The 20,023-nt window shown below is 48.9% G+C and overlaps 1 protein-coding gene and 1 long non-coding RNA gene across 2 annotated transcripts; both read right to left on the bottom strand.

Annotated features, from left to right (window-relative positions):
• Positions 1–274: 274 nt before the first annotated feature.
• LOC150000341 (uncharacterized) lies at positions 275–3,966 on the bottom strand. The gene is made up of 2 exons (XR_016513444.1): positions 3,253–3,966; positions 275–3,026 (listed from the first exon to the last, which is right to left on the bottom strand). It is a non-coding gene; the product is annotated as an uncharacterized LOC150000341 (long non-coding RNA).
• A 6,685-nt stretch (positions 3,967–10,651) lies between these two features.
• RNF187 (ring finger protein 187) lies at positions 10,652–13,678 on the bottom strand. Its single transcript, XM_090290226.1, has 5 exons — positions 13,629–13,678; positions 13,052–13,511; positions 11,914–12,006; positions 11,501–11,722; positions 10,652–10,949 (listed from the first exon to the last, which is right to left on the bottom strand). The coding sequence occupies exons 1-5, from the start codon at positions 13,676–13,678 to the stop codon at positions 10,947–10,949; spliced, it is 828 nt and encodes a 275-aa protein (XP_090146352.1). The 3' UTR covers positions 10,652–10,946.
• Between the last annotated feature and the right edge of the window lie 6,345 nt (positions 13,679–20,023).

Genomic DNA, 20,023 nt, shown 5'->3' with positions numbered 1-20,023 from the left:
ATATTTGGTCAAACACCAGTCTATGTTACTGGGGAGGGTGTGTGTGTGCGCGCGTGTGTGCTCAGACATTTGGTCAAACACCAGTCTATGTTGCTGGGGAGGGAGGGAGTGTGTGTGTGTGTGTGTGTGTGTTTATGTGTGTTAGACATAATTAACATTTACCTCAGTAGACGTTGAGTAATGTGGATGGGCCTCACCCAATCAATTGAAAGCCTTCAGAGTAATGACCGAGGTCCCCAGAGAAAGAGAGAATTCTGCATCCAGATGGCCTAGGTATATATCCCATTGTGTAGAAATAGTTTATTGAGTCCATATCTCAGGAGAACCCTGACTACACACTCTTGGTCATGTTTTCTGGTCAGGTCCATGTCATGACCACACCAGAGCGGGGTTTTAAGTCCATCTAGATTTGGAAATTAGAAACCAGTTGATAGCCAACATATACAGTATGTCCAAATGCTTGATTGAGAATCATAAAATCAAGATCTTAGTGCTGTGGCCTCTGCGGGGTAAGGAGCAGGTCCTGGGAAACTGATTTGCAGCCAGTGGGTCAGAAGTTGTGGGCAACCTGGGGTCCTACTACGTGGTGACTGTCATCTGAAGTGACACTGGCCTCATGGAACTGAGCCCTTAACCTGTAGGGTCTGTGCCAATACGCATCAAAGACTCTCTTGGTGACATTTTGTGTCAACAGGGCAGAGTGTGGCAGTCCTGTGAAAGAGGAGACCTCCTGCCATTTGCTGGGCTCACTCTCTGCAGCTCTGACTCAGGCTAAGTCAGGGCACCCCAGGGGACAGCTCACCCTTTCTGAGTATTGGCTGTGTTCCAGGTGACTCGCAGTCACATTTCCCCTTCAGTCGAAGCCCCTTGAGCACTGGATCAATCAGGAAACATATATCATACAAATATATATCATAGATTGAATATTGGTGTCCCCCCCAAAATTCTTGTTAAATCCCAACCCTCAAGGGGATGGTATAAGGGCCTTTGGAAGATAATTAGATCATGAAGTCAGGCCCTCATGAATGGGGCTAGTGCCTTACAAAAAGGACACCCAAGAGCTCCCTTGCCCTTTCCCCAGTGAGGACATAGAGAATGTCCTAGGAAGCAGCTCTCCTCACAACCCAACCATGTCAGAGCCTTAATCTTGAACTTCAGCCTCCAGAACTGTGGGAAATAAATGTCTGTTGTTTATAAGCCACCCAGCCTGTGGTATTTTGTTATGGATGCTTAAGTGAACTAAGTATATACATATGTGTTAATATATTTACACGTTTCTCAATTGGTATATATGTATATCAATATCTTGATTTATATATAGCATTTTATATATTCTCTATATTTTACATATAAATTTCCTATATGTACATATAAATTCTCTGTATAGACAAAAATTCTCTCCATGTAATATATAAACTCTAATTCTATATATATATAAATTCTCTACATACATATAAATTATCTCTCTATAACATCTCCAAATTCTCTACATGTGCATTATATATAAATTCCATGTAAGATTATATACAGATATGACCACATATATCTCAGGTGAATGGAGATACCTGCTCTGTCCATGGTTAAGCTGGAATGGTGATGCACTTGCACCAAAACACACACAGGTTTCCTGCTGCTGCCTGAATGGCATCTGCCCTCTCTGTTGCAGGCAGAGCAGCTGACTTGCTCCACAGGAGAAGGTAGGACACCTGACACCTAAGTCCAGCTCAGGAAGGTCCTCAAAGAGCCTGGAGGGTTAGGGCCTTGAGTGAGCTGAAGTCTGAGGAAAACCTGTCCCTGTGGACATGGGATGTGGGGGACCATTTCCTCAGCATATACTGATCTACTTCCATGGGTCAGAGGGCAGCAAACTCTCCTTTGCACGACCCAAAAGCAGGTCCTCATTGTTATAAGGGCTAGATGCAACCACTGCCCCCAAATGACCTAGCAAATTTGCAAGCTCCACCCACACATGACACTCAGTGTGGCCCAGCCTGAGACAAAACTGGACTTGGCTGATGGGGATAAAACGTGAATGGTGGTGATACTGCCCCCTGGCATGTGGACAGAGCCAGGCCCTCCGCAGGGGCCACTCTAACCTCACAACAGCCACCCAAGTGCTATCAGAATAAAGAAACTGGGCAGTCCAGCCAAGAGCCAGGATTCTCAAACCCCAAATCCATGTGCGCCCCCTGAGCATCCACCTGCCGCCCTCATGCTGCTGCACGTGATCCCAAGAGAGGGATTGTCTCAGGACTGTAGGCAGGGGAGGACTGCCCCAACCCCACAGGTGGGTACATTCAAGCAGCATTTTCTTGGAGCAAAAATTGTGACAATTCTCTATCCCAAGCATTCTCAATCAGCAAGCGCAAGACCCCAACCATGGGGCAAAAACTGGTTCCTGGGTCTGAAAACATGCTCTTAAGACACCTGGTGCATCTGTGGTGTGAAAATTTCCTGGGGATGGGGAGTTAGAAAAATAATGTCTAGAAGGGCTCCTTCTGGGGCAGTGATAAAATAAAGGCTGAGAATCATGGCCTTATTTGAATGAAGACTTCTTTGCCCTGTGAGACTAAGTTAGAATGCAGCATTTCTGCAAGGGGACTCCAGGATCTCAGAGCTACATGAGGCCATGCAGAATGGGGCCTCACAGACTGCCAAGTCACTTCCGTGGGAGGGAGCAGGAATTTGCAGTTCTAATAAGCTCTTCTATTAGTTCAGGATGCATAACAAATATCATAGGCTGGGGCTTAAACATTTATTGTCTCCCCATCCTGGAGGCTGTAAGTCTGGGATCCAGGTGGGGGCAGGGCTGGTTCTCCTACGGCCTCTCTCCTTGGTGTGTGGACAGCTGTCTCTTCCCTGTGTCCTCACTTGGTCATTTCTCTGTGCCTGTATCTTAATCTCCTCTTATAAAGACAGTGGTCCTATTGGATTAGGGCCCAACTTAATAACTTCATTTCACCTTTATCACCTTTTTAAAGGTCCCATTTCCAAATACAGTCCCATCTGAGGTCCTCAGGCTGGGTCTGCAACATAGGAATTTGGGAGGACACAGTTAATGGTAAGTTCTCAAAATGTTTTTCAAACACTTAAAATTTTAAGACCTACTTGAGAGATGCGGAGAAAATCCCCATCACCTGCCAGGATGAGCAGCACTCAGGGGGCGGGGGTGTCACGTTTTCATCAGTGTTAATGGGGCACCCTACCCCCTATGTGGAATGCAAAGGAATGAAGAATTTACAGAAACAATACCTGAACCAGGAGCACCCTTGGTGAATTCACATCAGGGAGCGAGGGCATCCCCGGGGCATGAGGCCCCTTGGTCCAGAAAGCTCCCTCTGGAAGCCCTGTTGGGCTGCAGTGCTTACGGGGGTGGGTGGTGGTGGTGGTGTGCAGTATACTTGGTTAATTAGCTTTTTAAGTGCTACAGCTCTGAAGAAAACAGAAAGACCCTATCTCAAGTCAAACATTACCATAAACTTCTTTACCTCTCATTTGTTCTCCTAAAAACCCATGTCTGACCTAAAAAAACCTTTTGGTTCTTCCCATAAAAGCCTTCTCCCCTCTCCCTTTCCCCTACTGTTAGATTTTTAAGCCCCAAATTCTAACCACCCTTTTGAATTACAGATCACTAAGCTGTCTTGTGACATTTTTGCAAACGGAATAAACTGTCTTTTATTTTGCTAATCTGCCTCTTATTGGTCTAGACATAACAGGGTAGAAGGAAGTTTTTCCTCCCCAAAAGAGGCAAGGGGAAACCTCATGAAAATTTTTTCCATGGGTCCCTCCACATCAAAGAAATGTGCTATTGGGAAGCCCCACTTGAATCGGCAACCCAGACAAAGGCTCCTACAGACCTGTCTCTTCTCCAGGTGCTAGATGGCCACAGCCTGCATCTGGTCAGAGCAGTGAGTAGGGAAGTTTTCAGAAAAAATAAATTCATATATTAATAAATCAATAATATATTAATAATGTGATTAACATTTATAATCCAGGGTGGGACAAAAGTAGGTTTACAGTAGTTCGTATGAAAAAATACAATAATAATACGAGAATAAACTGTGTTCTGCATACGCATAACTGTAAACCTACTTCTCCCCCACCATGTCGTCGTCGGCAGCCGTCCATCTCGAGAGACAATGGTGTAGCTTCTTAGGAGTCTATCTGCACCGCCGAGAATGGCTGTGCAGTCCGACTCGGGAGTGACACGGTATCTGTCTCCTCCCGTGTTGAATCGAGATCTTGCGATGACGCTGGAGTGTCCTCTCCAGTGAAGCTGAAGCTACAGAGCCTGGGCAGGGTGATATGGAGGGTCTGCTGTTGCCCATGCAGCAGACCCCCCCTCTTCGCAGCTGAAGGGTCCAAGGGAAAGACGGAGTCAATACAGCTTGGCTTCAGGTGCGCCGCAGGAGTTGCCGGTGTTGACTACAACGTCAAACCGCCTTAGGGACTCCGGCTCCGGATTTTCTGTCGGGGTTTACTCCCTTAGCCTTTCCCCTGAAGAGGTATGCCGCAAGGCAGGGGAGGTTTTTTGGAGTCAGAGTTTTCCTTCTCTGATGTGCCCTGACTGGAAGATCGAACCAGCGACACTTAGCTCGCAGGCCGACGCTCAATCCACTGAGCCAAACCAGCCAGTCCCCACCATGTATAGATATGAAATTTACTATGAAGAATTGGTTCACATGATTATGGAGGCTGAGCGACCTTAAGACCCAGGAGAGCCAGTGGTGAATGTTCCCATCTGAGTCAGAGTGCCGAGTGCCTGCTCAGGGCTATAGACAGTTCTCCCTCCACCATTTTATTCCATTCAACTGACTGGATGAGGTCACCCACTTTGGGAGGGCCTCCTGCTTGACTCAGTCCATTGATTCAAATGCTAATATCAAGTACCCTCACACACACACCCAAAATGATGTCCGATCTGGTATCTGGGCTCCCCACAGCCCAGTCAAGTGGATATGCAGATTTAACTCTCACAAAGAGTCACGTGCTCACCTCCTGGGACAGTGTATCCCTGACCCAGTGTAAACACACCCAGTTCTGTCTCCATGTTTCCTTTGGGATGCTTCAGATTCCATGGAAGTTTACCTATCGATCCCTGACTTTTCCATCGTTCCCCCATTACCCATAAAATGTACTCATGGATTCAGTCAAGGTTTGTTCATCATCATGTGTCTCACTCCATGAGGGAGGCTAAAACAAAAGTACCAGAGACGGACGGGGCCTTATCAACAACTTAGTTTTCTTTCTCACAGTTATGGAGGCTGGAAGTCCTGGATCAAGGGGCTGGCAGACTTGATGTCAGGTGAGTCCACTTCTTGGTTCATGAACGGTGTCTTATCCCGTGTCCTCACATGGCAGAAGGGGTGAAGGTGCTCTCTGGGGTTTCTTTCATAGGGGCACTAATCACATTCATGGGGCTCCACCCGTATGACCTAGTCACCACCTACTAACACCATCCCAATGGGGATTAGGACTCACCATGTGAATTTGGGGGACAGGGGGCACATTCAGATCACAGCACCAGGTTAGTGCTGGGAATACAGGACTGAATAATAAAGACAGCCCCCCAGGGAGCACAGTGAGTGATAAAAAGTATGCATCCATCCATCCTACATGTATTCATCAGCCCTGACTGCACACCAGATTCTGTCGTCCCTGATCTCACAGGTCTCACTTTCTAATGGGAGTCAGACAAAACACACAGAAATAATAAACAAGAAAATTAATTGACAAATAAGTTCTGTGTGGGGAACTGGTTTGACTGTCATGATAAGCAGGACTTAGATGGTGGGAAACATAAGCAAACGTCTAAAGACAGGAGCAAGCAGCACCCCAAAGTGGTAGCTCACTCCTGGCCATGTGGTTGACTGAAGAATCTTTGGTGTTACACCAGCACGACCTGGATGTTGGGCAGGACACCCTTTATTTGTCACCTCCAGTTGCAGATGGCCAGACACAGGGGGCACACCTCAGGACAGCAGGCTTGCAGTGACCTGACTCAGACCCGGAATGGGAGAGAACCGACCTTTATATTCTCAGAGCGACCTTGCGTGCTGTTCCGCCAATGGAATGAAGATGCACTGCATCCTGGGAGCCCCATTAGCTGTTCTGCAGCAACAAGCCCTGCAGCTTCTCCAATCAGACAAGACTTAGACAATCATTTCATTTGCATAGGTTCCTGTGCCAGAACACACAGCATAGCACTATCCTTGCACTCAGGGCATGAGGTCCTTCGAGATTACCTGTTCCCAGAGGCCAGAGGGCTACATAATTGCCTCTGCCAACCGAAGGCTGAGAAATAGGCCTTTCTATTCAACCACACTCCTCAGGCCCCCATTCACACCCTGGTTTCCTCTGAAGCGGGGAGCTCAGTGTGCAAGCAGCGCCCCCATAGGGCTGCAGCTGGGAAGGGGCATCCAGGAGCCTTGGCAAAAAAAAAAAACAAGACCAGCTGGCCTTGCCCCACAAGTGTTAACCTTACTATTGGGCACCAGGCAGGCAGTCTCCAGGACTCTTGGGTCTCAGGAGGCAAAGGAGCGACACCCCCAAGTGCTCTGGAGCCCAGTCATGAGGATCAAGTTCTTAAAAGTGAAGAGAGGAGGCATCTGCACACAAAGGCAACCAGGAGAGGTGGCACATGCAGAGCAAAAGATGGGTCACAATGAATTCAGTGGCTGATCCAAGGGGTGGGACGGAAAACTTTCACTAGTGGACAGTCTCATTCTGACAAATAGGAGGAGGAGTCTTTATATTTAAGACCAACATGTTTCATTTTATGTTGATTTTACTTAAATCTGCCCACTCTTTATTTGTACAAAACTGCCCTGTGAGAAACAAAACTAGAGCTTTATACTGTCCTGTGAAAGTTTAATCCTGACTGGGTCTTACCTGACTATGTGTTATATTGATGACAGTGTTCTGAGACATCTTCATTATTAAGTGGTTTTATAAATACGTGCAAGGCTTGGCAAGTAGAAGTGGCTCACTACCACATCCCTCTTCAAGAACAGAGTTCTAATAAACCTCAGGGGCCAAAAGATTACCTCATAAAGAAAAAGGAACATGAGGTCTGTGTATCATTTAAATAATGTCTTTAAATGAGTAAGATTTCTGCTAGGGAATAAGGCACCCCAGCTTTGAGCCACCTGACTGGGGGCTGGTAGTACTCAGCCCCCCAAGAAGCTGCTTCACCATTTCCCTCCACCATGGAGGACACTGGGGAACCCTCCCTGTCCGAGTCGCATCCTCCCTTCCCTGAGAAACTGGTGGCACGAGGCTAGTCTTTGGACCACCAGTGAGAACAGCTGACTGGGCACAGGGAATGCCCAGGGCAAAGGACCTCCAGAAAGATGTCAATGGAGCTTCCACAAGGCCAGAAAAGGACAGGACAGTGTGGTAGAGAGGAGGGCAGCTCTGCCTACTGAGGAGTCTTAAAGTTCACCCTCAATGTTACTGCAGACAGTCAGGGAGTCTCCTTCATTGGCCAAGATGGCACAGGTTGAGGTTCTTACATTGAGCAAGCTGAAGACTAGAAAGATGAATGGGTAGTGTCCAGGGGAGCCAAAAGCTAGAGATAATTGGATAGCGGGGAGAAAGCCCTTCCCTCCTTATCCAAGATTTGTGGGCTTGAGCAGGAAGACGAGGTGGCCTTTGACACAACCTTTCTCCCAGGTTGCTGCACCTGAATAAACCTCTTTTGCACCAGCACCTGTCTCATGAGCCTGGCTTTTTTTGCTGCAGGCAGCTGAACCTGCGTTTGTTACATCAATTTAAACCCCTTTCCTATCCCATAGGCAACTACCCTAACAGGTTCCATTTGTCAGTTTTAGGTGTTCTTACAACCATGAATTGTCCTGTGTGCATGCAAATTTACATAGTGCTGTTTTCCTTTCACTTTCTTGCTTTTCTCTCAGCACAGTGACCTCAGCCCACCAAGTGGCCGTGTCCTGCTCCCAGGGTTGGATACTCTCCATGGCCTCCATCCTCCATTACTTTCCACCTTCCCTGGGGAGGAACAACCTGCACCCCTCTGCCTGCTTTCCTAGCAACCACCTACACCATGTGCATTCCATTTGGGCCTGGAGAGGGCTGTGACTGGAACAGCGGGCAGTAGGATCCCTGGATCCAGGAAAATTATGCTTTAAATCAGATGACAACTTGACAGCAGTATAAGACCAGGGGCAGGCATGTGACTTCCCTGATTGAACTGGTTTGACCCTTCTCTCTCTCCCTGGACTCCTGGCTCTTCTCACCTGCTTGTCCACACCCTGGCCTGTTCTTTCACTCCAGCTGCGTTGAGCTCCTCTGAGTAGGCTCTAACCATGGTACCCTCAAAAAGACATTTTTTATAAAGCCAATCACCTCACCTGTGGAAACCATTCCCAACGCCAACATTTCCACCAGTGGCAATAAAGCAATGACAGTATTCCCATAAGACTGCTGTGGGTATATCTTGTGTTCTGTGACTCCTCTTCCCCAGGGCAGAGCAGAGGTGAGGTAGACAACCAAGCACCAATGACCAAAGGGTGGGCATCAATCCACAGGTCTGCACAACAGCCTGCCCAACCTACCCTGCAGGTAGTACCCTTGCCTCTAGAACCAGTTGGCAGCCCATTAACCTGTCCTTTCGCCCTATGACAAACCATCAGCATGGGCAGAGGTCTGGGAGTGTTAATAGTGAGTTCTCAAGCCCCAAGGAGGTTCTGGGAAACCCTGGAGCTTATATGTAGTGTGTGAAGCAAGGTTGGTCTTGGGTACTGCTTCCCCTTAACCTCCCATTGGCCTGCCACCCACACTTATTCAGTTTGACGCTCAGGGTGCTCTCCCAAATGGCAGCACCAGTTCATACCCAACACAGGATCCTGACTCACACTTGCCATCACTGGGGTTTCTGATTTCTGCCTGAAGCAGCTCACTCGTGTCTCCACATGCAGGTCCCAAAGGATGTCAGCATCACCCCGATGCTTTAAGACCCCCACTGCATGTGAAATGACCCTCAGCATTTGTCTCTGCTCCCCTTGGACTACGGATGTGAAATTAAAAAGTAGGCCACAGTTCCCAACTACAGGCAACATTCCCACCAAGCTCTGAGGATGACAAGTACAAGGAACTGCATCTTAGCACTTAATAAATGAACCCATAAACAAAAAGGCTATCACAGAGCTCTCATTGCCCACACTCAGAGGAGCTGTGAAGTGCAAAGGCTTTGCTGGAGCCCAAGCCAGGGCTCTCTAATGGACACAAGCCAGGTAGCTGCCTCCTGGATCACCCAGTCTGGAAGAGGCCAGAAGGCACCCCTAGTACAGACCCCTGACTTTAGTGGTCAGGATTATTTATTAGTTATTTGGCCATAGTCATTTAGCTTAATGAGATGATGGCCCTGTCTCTCTTTCTGATATACAGCCAGACAGCTTCCCCGTCTTTGTCATCCTTACATAGATAGTACATGAGAGCAGGAAAGGGTCCACTGTCAGGAAGAAAGCAAGCCCTGGCAGGTGTGGCTCAGCTGGTTGGTTCATAAGCCCATAGACCAAATGGTTGTAGGCTCAATCTGTGGTTGAGGTGCATACAAGAAGGCAATGGACCTGTTTCTCTCTCTCATCAGCATTTCTCCCTCTCTCCCTTCCTCTCTAAAAGTAATGAAAGAATACCCTCAGGCGAATATAAAAAAAAAATTTTTTTTTTAAAAGAGTCCATGCCAGTGGGCCTCATGTCTTTCCCCAGCCCCCTGCACCACTAGGCACCACCCTTCTGGGCTGCACCTGAGCCTCCAACTGAGAGGGGAAGAAAAGGCAGGCCTCCTAGTGAGCATCTGGGGGCTCAGTCTGCAGGGGCCATGGCCAGCTCCCTAATACCACTTAGCAGAGGCCACTAGAGACAGAGGGAGGAGAGATATGAGCAAACCCTGATCTGGGCTCCAGGAGTACCAGCCCCAAAAACAAAAACTTGAGCCGGTGGCACTGAAGTCTGAAAAGCTTTGCCCAAAAATGAGCCATTGATCATAAAGCCACTAGTTCAGGACTCACAGCCCTAGCCATCCTACACATGTCTATGCCAATGGACTGGGATCCCTTGTCCACTCAGTGTGGCATTTTTGTTCTTTGAACTCATCTATACAATGACACTGCCACTAAGTCACAGATTTTGCAAAATTTGTCTATGGGAGGAACCATTCAGCAAGGGAAGCCAGTGGCACAGTGAGACTGACAGTACGTCCATCCTGCTCCTGAGGGACAATGATGGAAAAGTGAGCACGGTCAGCAGACACACTGGAAGACACAGGGGACAGCGCTGCAAGATGAGGTGCATGGGGGGCTGACTTTCCAGGCCTGCAAGAACCCAGGGGCCATTCCTGCACACAGAAATCAAGCTGTGGGTAATTTGTAGGGAACACACGTTGTCCGGGCCTTAAGGAAGAGTGAAAGACAAGTTTACCTACCTGCCCACCATCCTCATCTGGGTGCCCTGAGCCTCCCTTTCCTTGGATGATCACCCCAAATTTAATCTTAACTCCTATGCCCAGTGCTCAGGCAGGGGTCTTCGAGCTTAGCTGGAACAGGCTCATCAAGGGCAGCATTTAACAGCGGTGGGTTCCAGGTCTGGACAACCTAGCTGCTTGGTAGCTATGACAACAGCAGCCACAGAACCCTTGGCAGCAGCAACAATAGCTTTATGAAGAGAGCACAGGACACACTCAGGTTACCAATGCCCCACCCCCACCCCCAACGGGTTCAGGTCTCCACAGCAAGGTCGGCTTTTACAGCCCCAAAACACAACACCCAAGGAAAGAAAACAGACACTGCTGAGGAACAACACCCAAGGTGGCACCTACGATAAGAAGCCCAGTCTACACCTAGGTGAAGACCCTCTGGGATCCTGAAGGAGGCGATGGAGGATCTGCTGGGGGGCTGGGCCAGGGCTGAGCCAGCTTCCTTTGTCTGGCATCACTGCAGGGAGAGACAGGGAGAGAGGGAGGTAGAGGAAGCAGCTGTGCTGAAACCCAAACGACCATGCCCCAGTTCCACCAGCCCCAGACACCTTTCCAAAGCTGAAGCTGAGCCCCACACCCCTCCCATCATCACCCAAAATCACCACCCACCAGGAGCTGATTAACCAGCATTCTGGGAGTGCAATGACACCTGCTAGCCCAGAAAAGAGAAGGATGGGGGCTGCTGGCTCAGGACCAGAGGGAATGCAAAGAACCCAGAGCCTCAAGGGTTAGGCAAGGCCTCGGACACAGGGCGAGAGGACACGCAGAATGAGGGTCAGATGGCCACCACCTTCCTGGACCCTTCAGCCACTTCCTGCCTGGAGAGCACTAGGATAGCACAGGGGCCCCGTGCTTCAGTATTGGGGTGCAACCCTGCCTAACGAAACATCGCCAGTGACATGGAGGCTGGGGAATCTCCTGGATCCCTCATTTCTGAAATTTAGACCCAAATGAAGGCCTGGAGCCCTCTTGGTAGCTCACAGCCTTCAGAATGGGGCAGGGGCCCACCTGAAGCAGCATGCTGAGGCCCAAGTTGCAGTGCCTCCTCTCCAGCTCCGACAGGGCCTGCAGGAGGGACCTGAATCTCTCTGCAGGGTCAGCATCCTCATCCTCAGGGGACACCTCCTCTTTTTCTGCCTCCTGCAGGAAGCGCTTCTCCTCCTCCACAAAGAAAGCCCGAAGCTTCTTGTAGTCAGTCAGGGCCTTCTTCCTGCGGTCCATTACATGTCCCTGCAGGGCAGGCGGCAGGAAAGGACACCTGTGTCCTCAGGCTACACCCAGGACCCAAGCCCCACGCTGACCACTTCAAGGAGAAGTTTGCTACACATGGGTCAGCTGCATCCTAAGGCCATGCCAGATAGGGTCAGAGTACATACCCGTGTCCCCTCATTTACATGAACCCCAGGGCGACTCCCACTTGCCTTCCACACAGCCGCAGCAGACTCAGCCTGGCCGTGCAAGTCCCGAGCATCATTCAGATCTTTCCTCATGACCTCCACAGACCCCTTGTTCTCCTGGGGAGAGATGCTGGTCACCAGGTGGGCGGCCACACCTGAAGGTCTAGGACACCCGTCCCTTAGCCCAGTCCAGAGGACACTGCACCTCCCGAGTTTGCTAAAGGTCTGCCTGTCCAGAAGGTCCCACCTCATGGCCCTGCCCTGCCAGACTCATGCAAACAGGCTGCAGGTACCAGAGGGTTCTTAGTGACCCCACTAAGCTTGCTCCTTGAAGCCACATAGAAAACCCATGCCAAGAATCTAACCAGATAACTAGACATATGGGTCCCCTCGCCTACCCAGCATTACAGTCACAAGCACAGGGATGGAGGGTGGTATCTGCCAGAAGCAGTCACCATATCCTTTTCAGGAAGAATGGCCTTGGCACGGACACTCTGGGAATCCCTCATGAACATAGCCATACCCAGGGCCTGCTAGACACTGGCGCTGGCTGTGGCTGACCAGGTAGGTGGAAGAACCCGCTCCCCCCGACACACACACCAGGCAGGAAGAGCCCCCAGCAGGAGAGCCCAGCTAGTTCATGCTCTGACAAATTATGCTGAGTGCCCACAACCCATAAGGACGGGTTCCTGGGTCACCAGTTGGCGGTTCCCACCCAGGGTCAGATAGCCACATACAATGCAGATAAGATACCGAACAGAGAATGTGGAAACCCGAAGAGGGCTGAGAGAGGGTGAGAAGGTAGGGCACTGGAATACATAGGGGCCTTATCTGCTTGACAGCCTCAGGGGAGGGTTCATCCCTGGAGAGAAAGCTGCCACAGGGTGACATCATGCCCGAAGGAGGAGCAGCAGGGCACGGGAACTGGGCGAGAAAGCGGAACGACCAGCTGGACACCGTCTGCAGCGGGGCGTGGGGTGGGGGGTAAGGAAGGGCAGTCCAAAAGGTAAAGGATGGGCTTGAAAAGATGGGGGACGGGACGGCAGAGCACCACCCGGGAGTGGGGTATTTGGGAGCAGGGCATCGTCTGGAGGAGAGGAGGGTGGAAAGGGCGCCGTCCGGGGACGGGGACGGCAGCGCACTGGGCACCGCCCGCGCGCACCTTGCCGCGCATTGCCTTCCTCCAGCGGGGCTCCCAGTCGGGCGGCTCAGGCCCTGCGGCCATCCGGCAGGCGGCGCACAGCGGACCCCCGTCGGCGCGACAAAGCAGCTGCAGCGCCGCCTCCGAAGCCGGGCCGTCGCGTGCGGGTGCTGCGGCCGCCTCCTCCAGGGCCAGCAGGCGGCGGCTGAGCGGCGGGCGGCCGGGCTCCACGGCGCGCTGCCAGCAGTCATCGGCGCACTCGGGGCACGGGAAGGGCCCATCCTCCTCGGCCCAGAAGCGCACCACGCACGCCCGGCAGAATCTGTGGCCGCAGTCGGCGCGCACCGGCTCGCGGGGCGCACGCTGGCACAAGGCGCAGACGGCCTCAGCGGGGCCCGCGGGAAGCGCCAGGGCGGCGGCGGCGGGCACCCTCCGGGAGGGCGCGAGCGGAGAGGTTGGCGAGCGCAGACCAGGAGGGGGACTGGGAAGGAAAACCTAGACGCCTCACAGGATGCGGAACAGGATGGCGACCGGGATGCGCTGGGCGGAGACCGCGGGCGCTGCACGCACGGTCCTGGCAGCGGTGTACTCCACCCACAGATCCTGTCCTCGGGCCGCTTCACTCTGTGGCCCGTGGGGCTCCCACATCACCGCACCCAGAAATATTAAAAGAATTGTCACTTCCACCATAAGTAATTTGTGGGCAAGAGAGAAACTAATTTGTTATTTTAAGAGCATTTAAAAGTCTTGTAAGCTGATAGGACCTGGACTGCCAGCACCCGTGGGAGTGAAGGGAGACTCCTTTAAAGGCCTCCTTGTTCCTCCCAGGAACCAAGGTTTTGCAAGCCCTCTGACGCAGGGCCACTGGAGTGTACCCGCTGCCCCCAGCGAGGAGAAATCCGTTGATTTCTTTAGGAAAAACTAAAAGTTTTGGGGAGAGGCAATCTTTTTACTCTGAACACAACCAAGCACGCAATTAAAAAAAAAAAAAAAAACCTTTACCTCTACGTGATTTTTAAATTTTTAAAAAATGAATGTATTATCCCAAACAAGTGCAAAATCCGAGGTATTGCTTTTCAGTATTATGGGTTTCTTTTAAATCTGGTATAGACTTAAAAATGCACGAAGTGGGAGTCGGCAATGTGACTGGTAAACCGAGGTTCTGTGGAGGAACTGTCAGGAGGAAAGCTCAAGGCCAGCTACCTGACTTGTGTAAACTAGGAGCATAGTGGAGAGAAAAGCTTTTTTAAAAAAGAACACAATTGAGCAAAGTCCATGATATTTCTGTGAGTGGGGAAAAACATCAAGCAAAATAATCTAAGACAAACAGCCAGGACTGGCTGGTGTGGCTCTGGATTGAGTGCGGGCCTGTGAACCAAAAGGTTGCTGGTTCAATTCCCAGTCAGGGCACATGCCTAGGTCGTGGGTCAGGTCCCTGGTTGTACTCATCCAATGAGTAGCAGAGGGAGACATGTCTCACCTGCTAATTCAGCAGCTCTGAGCCTGATGTGATAATATTGCCAGGTGTTCCAACATCACAAGAAACACTATATTAGCATGGGTGTTGTAGTACTTTGTGGTCGAGGGCCCGGAAGTAATTCCAGCAGACAGAATGGGATGGACAGAGGACTGCTGCACGCTCAGACAAGTCAGCACTGAGCAGAGCAAGCACCTTCCTTTTATTGAAATCTGAGGGTGGCAATTACAGGATACACATCCTATAGCTTAAGGAGAAAACAGGATACCGGGGTTCAAACATTAACTGCTTAGGTACAAAACAGAACTGTAAGTCCTTAAGGCTAAGTTCCAAACAAGATGATAGGACAAGGGAGTAATGAAGTACTCAGCGAAGTCTCTTTGTCCTCAGGATACCATAGCTCAGTGACCTGAAACAGCTTGCAGCTAGCATGCAGCTGCCAGCGTTAGCAAGTCCAGCTCACTTAATTGAGTCACGGGACACTGGAACAGGGGGGCGTGAAGTGCCCCTACCCAGAGACTTGATTTCCACCAACATATCCCCTTTTTGTTTTAAGATCATCTTGTTTAACAGTACAGAAAGAACTGCTGTTTTAGCCTTTTGCTTTTTCTTATATCTAAAGAACACGATGGCAAATACAAGAGTAAGTGTAATTACAAGAGAGATTGTCCCTGCATGAGATCCAATGAATCCCTGGATGTATTGAGTAGGATTTATTGTTTCTAAGCTATTCATAACATTTTCAAGCATACCTTTAGCAAACATTTGTGCAAGATGCTTTCCAAAGGTAGTATGTATCTTAGTTTGTAACGTTACAATATGCCGAGTCAAATTATCATGATTAAGCAAATGCTTTCCTACTTTTTCCCATGGAAATTCAGTTTCGTTATAGGGAACTGGAGTTATACAATAAGTAGACTGATTTCAGTCACATTTCAATAACAATTGTCATTTAACATTTAGTAGCTGATATCCAACTAGCACAATTGCTTGGTTTAAATCAGCTAATTCAGATTGCATTTCAGAGTCAATTTGACATTGTGCAGTCCATAACCGCTCAGAGTTCTGATGCCAGGTCCGGACAAAATCTGCGGTCTGCACAGGGTGATGAAGAGCAAGTCCGGCCGTAGCAGCAGTGGCAGTTACAGCAATTAGTCCCATGATGACCATAATAGCAGCAGTGGCAGTTACAGCAATCAGTCCCATGATGACAGCAACGAGAAGACCAAGAAAACGCTTGCCTCTGCGAAGCAGTCGCTCGGCAACTTTGCGCAGAAGTCCAGATGCTGGGCTGTCTTGCCAGGCACGATCAAGCAGTACAGGCATCCAAACTCCTGTTAGTGATCTTAGGATATATAAGCTTTCACTTTCAGACAAAATCATAGAGTGGTTAACACAAGTATGTAAAGTGCAATTAAAGCAAGAAATTTCTCCTGTATTGGGAGCCCAAGTAATTTTTCCTCAGAGTAAAAGATAAGGAAGTTTAACACAAGCTTGCAGGTTTTTGGTTACATTGCAAGCAAGTGTAAAATTATGAATGCCATTAGCCTGATATAATCATCCTGTCCAAACGTTTAAAGATTCAAATGCTGCTGTTAGTTTCCAAATATGAGGTTGGGCGTTACAGCCTTTTATATAAGGCAATGGGGGTGAAAACCCAACTTCTTGCCAAACGATGGTGTCTTTAGCAATGCCAGTTTTCCATGTACTCTGACTGAACCATTGTATTCTTTGATGAGGATCTGCCGTACGAGCGGAGCTAATAAGGACTCCAGTTAATGATGCTCCCATAGGGAGTATTAACGAGAACTCGTACTTGTTCTCCCCTACATCGAGTCCAATGGACCCAATGAGTATTTGAGAGAAACATTGGTATCTCACAGACTGGCTCATCCTGTGGTGAACATTGTTCGCAGCGGCTTGGAAAGAACTCATATGGAGTGGTTGCATACAACAATATTAATTGTTTATTATAGAGACTTGAGGTATTTCCTTGCATTATTAACCAACTCTAGGTCTGTAACTAAGACAGTGACGCTCAGAACCGAAGCAAATGGGCGGACCAGATACTCTGGTAACATAATATGGAACTACTGTTCCTTCCTCATCGGGTTTAAGTGGACCACAAATGTCAAAAGGTCCAGGAAACCAATGGGTTTCATTGGTATAAACAGAAACAACAGGGTCCCACCAGGAAACTCCTCTCATCAAAGGTGGGTTAGCAATATAGGCCCAATAAGTATGATTCTCAGCATTAACACGAGGGCTTTGAGAAAACATTATTGCTAAAAGGGCAAGAAACAAAGTATTGGATGTAAGAGGTTGATATTGAGACCTGATTCATTGTCTTGCTTTATTAGTCAATTCTCTGATCTGATTCCAACTAGGCAAACCTGTTCCTGGAGAGTTGTTAGTGTTCTTCCGTCGAACTCCCTTTCATTTTCGCTTCATGGTCATTTTCTGCATCTTTTCTGGAAGATTGTTCCATTCCTCTTCGTCGTTGTCCTTGCGTTTCCTCTTCTGGGATGACATGACGCAACTTAATGCGTTTATCAGGAATCCAAATATTCTGTGAACCTGTGGAAATATAAGCATAGCCTCAACCCCAACGAATAACTGTTGCTGGGAGCCAAGTGGAGGTTAAAGCATCATAGTAATAAACAGGCTGATTTATTGGTAAACAGTTTTCATTATCCAATGCCTTTGTGCTGGGACAAGAGAATCATCACCAATTCGTAAAAAATTTAAAGTAAAAATTGCGTACATTAACCTTTTCTTTGGGGAGTCCATAATATATCCCCCCTTTTGTTTTAAAAGCAAGTCTTTTAAAGTTCTATTATGATGTTCAATGAGGGCTTGTCCTGTACTATTATATGGAATGCTAGTAATATGCTTGATATTGTGCTGAGTAAAAAACTCTTGACACTTTTTATTTATTTATTTATTTATTTATTTATTTATTTATTTATGTTTAGGATTAGGCAATGGGTTTATTGAGGGAAAAGGGGAAAGGGGGGGGGGGACAGGCAGCTCCCGAACCAGCTCAAGGGCCCATAGAAGCAAGGGGAAAGGGGAATGGGGAACGGGGAACGGGGAACGGGAACGGGAATGGGAAATGGGGACTCGTGGGCTTGTAGGAGTCCCCTAAAAAACTCTTGACACTTTTCAGAAAGATATGCTGAAGCATTATCTGTTTTAATAACCTCTGGCTTTCCTAGGACAGCAAAAGCCTCTAGGAGGTGTATGATAACACATCCTGCACATTCAGAGGACATTGCTGTAGCCCATGAAAATTTAGAACAGGTGTCAATGGAATGATGAACATGCTTAAGTTTTCCAAAATCAGGTACAATAGTAACGTCCATTTGCCAAATTTGATTAGGTAATGAGCCTTTAGGGTTAACACCCTTGGGCAAAGATTGCTGGTTGACAAGCTGGCATGTAGGACAATTTTGAACAATTTGACACACTTGTTGCCAAGTAATTTTGTGTCGATACCTTAATGATCGTGCATTATCATGATGAAGCTGATGTTCATTTTTTGCTTGTTGAACAGAGCCAATTAAAGTATCAATGTGACTATTTCCTTTGGCTAGTGGTCCCGGCAATCCTGTATGGGACTGAATATGAGTTATAAAGACAGCATGACAGCAAATCCGCAGAAGAGATTGTAACTGTAAGAAAAGTAGGTTAAGCTCAGATTTATTAGATGGTATGGTTACTGTTTCTAGGGTTTGAATAGTATAAGCTGCATATTGAGAATCTGTAATAATGTTTAATAAGATAAAAGACACATCAGTTAACAGCATGACAACAGCAAACAATTCTACCTTTTGAACAGAATGGTATGAACTTTGGAGAGTTTTGGAGCGGGTGGGTTTTTAGTTTTCCGTGTCTAAGTCAGTCACGAGTACATTGGGAGATACAAAGGCCATTGCTGGTACCTAGGAGGATGGACGGTGGCAGCGGTGGGGTCTGGGGGCCCGGCCGCGGGTGCAGCATTCCCGCCAGGTCCGGGCTCCGCCAGGCTTCACCAGACTGAAAGAAGGCCGCGGGGCCCGCCACCGCTGCCCTCCGCGCCCGCGAAGGGCCACCAGCCGCACAGTCGGGTCCGGCGTCCTGCGCGGCGGCCGCTCCCTTCCTGCAGCTCAGCAGCGGCCACAGCCAGCCCTAGGTCTCTCGAGGCGAGGCGGTGGCCACCGGGAAAATTGGCCACAGGGCGCGGTCTGCGCTCCGCCCCATTCCTCAGGCAGGGCAGGGGCGGAGCGGGGCAGGGCAGCACGGCAGAGGGTCCGGCGTAGCCAGGGTGGTGGCAGGTGGCAGAGGGCAGAGACTAGAGCCCAGGCGCCGTGTGGAAGCACGGCCGGGGTGGGGGCAAAATTCAGTAAGCAAGTTTACTTACCAGAGCACCAGCCTATCAGAAAGGATATTACTCAGGAAAAGCCAGTTGGAAGAGATGCACAGCGCCGGGTATGTTGGAAGGGGTGGGAAGTTTACATGCCCTTTCCTGTGGGTGTACCACTCTCCCAGAACATCCCTGCTTTCATCAACCCAGAAGCTCTCCACACCCTGTCCTTTGGGGAGTTCATGGAGGCTTCATTATACAGGCATGATTGATTAAACCATTGACCATTGGTGATTGATTCAATCTCCAGCTCCTTTCCCCTCATCTAAGATAAGGAGGTAGGACTGAAAGTTCCAACCCTCTAATCACATGGTTGGTTCCCTGGCAACCAGCCCTCCTTCTTAGGGTCCAAAACTACCTCATTAACAAACTCTGAGGTGTTTGACAGGGGCTTGTTATGAATATTCTCATCACAGGAAATCCCAAGGGTTTTAGGTGCTCTGTGCCAGGAACAGTGGACAAAGACCAAATCTATATTTCTTATAATAAATCCCAATATCACACCACCCAAGACAGACTCAAAGGGATCACCTGGCCTTTCTCACTCTCCCTTTGTAAGGACCAAAGAAACTGGTGACTCTCAAACCAGTAGGAAATAATTAGCAGCAAAGGACAAATGTAATCTTAAATTAGGGGGTTTCCCAGTTAGAGTCAACAATATTAGCAGCACACTTACAAGTCAGGAAGGGACATTCTGCAGCTCAGCACAAATACCTCTGCGATCAAAGGGGGAAGATATTCATCACCAAACACAGGGAAATGGGAAAATGTAGCTAGACAGCCCAGCAAACAAGTTAGGGAAATTTCAAAGGAGAGCTGGAGACAGACCTATAACCAGATCACCCTTAGTTAATTATCACCCTCAGTTAATTTAGCTAATTGTGTTAGATTGTAACTCTGGAATATCCAGCATAGAAAAATGGAGGAGGAGGAGGAGGGGGGAAAAGGGGGTTTACTTGCATTAGGATAAAAACAGCCTGCCTTTCAAAGGTAATAAAAGCCCGTGAGATAAAAGGCCTGGTACCATGGTTGGTTGTGCGGTCCACAGCAATCTTTCCAGGGAAGGAACGAAGGTTGTTTTCCTGAAAGATGGCTAGAAGGGACCTTAAGG

This window comes from Furipterus horrens, unplaced genomic scaffold (assembly GCF_987537825.1).
Source record: "Furipterus horrens unplaced genomic scaffold, mFurHor1.1.pri manual_scaffold_10, whole genome shotgun sequence".
Classification (NCBI taxonomy): domain Eukaryota; kingdom Metazoa; phylum Chordata; class Mammalia; order Chiroptera; family Furipteridae; genus Furipterus; species Furipterus horrens.
Note: the sequence above shows the minus strand (reverse complement) of the source record. Positions and strands in the feature narration are given on the sequence as shown.

Coding starts and splice junctions, on each gene's coding strand:
- RNF187 (XM_090290226.1), bottom strand. CDS start 13,678: ATGTGGGAGCCCCACGGGCCACAGAGTGAAGCGGCCCGAGGACAGGAT. Junction 13,512..13,628: donor GCGGCCCGAGGACAGGATCT/GTGGGTGGAGTA, acceptor TTTCCTTCCCAG/TCCCCCTCCTGGTCTGCGCT. Junction 11,723..11,913: donor CTGCTGCGGCTGTGTGGAAG/GCAAGTGGGAGT, acceptor CCTGCCCTGCAG/GGACATGTAATGGACCGCAG.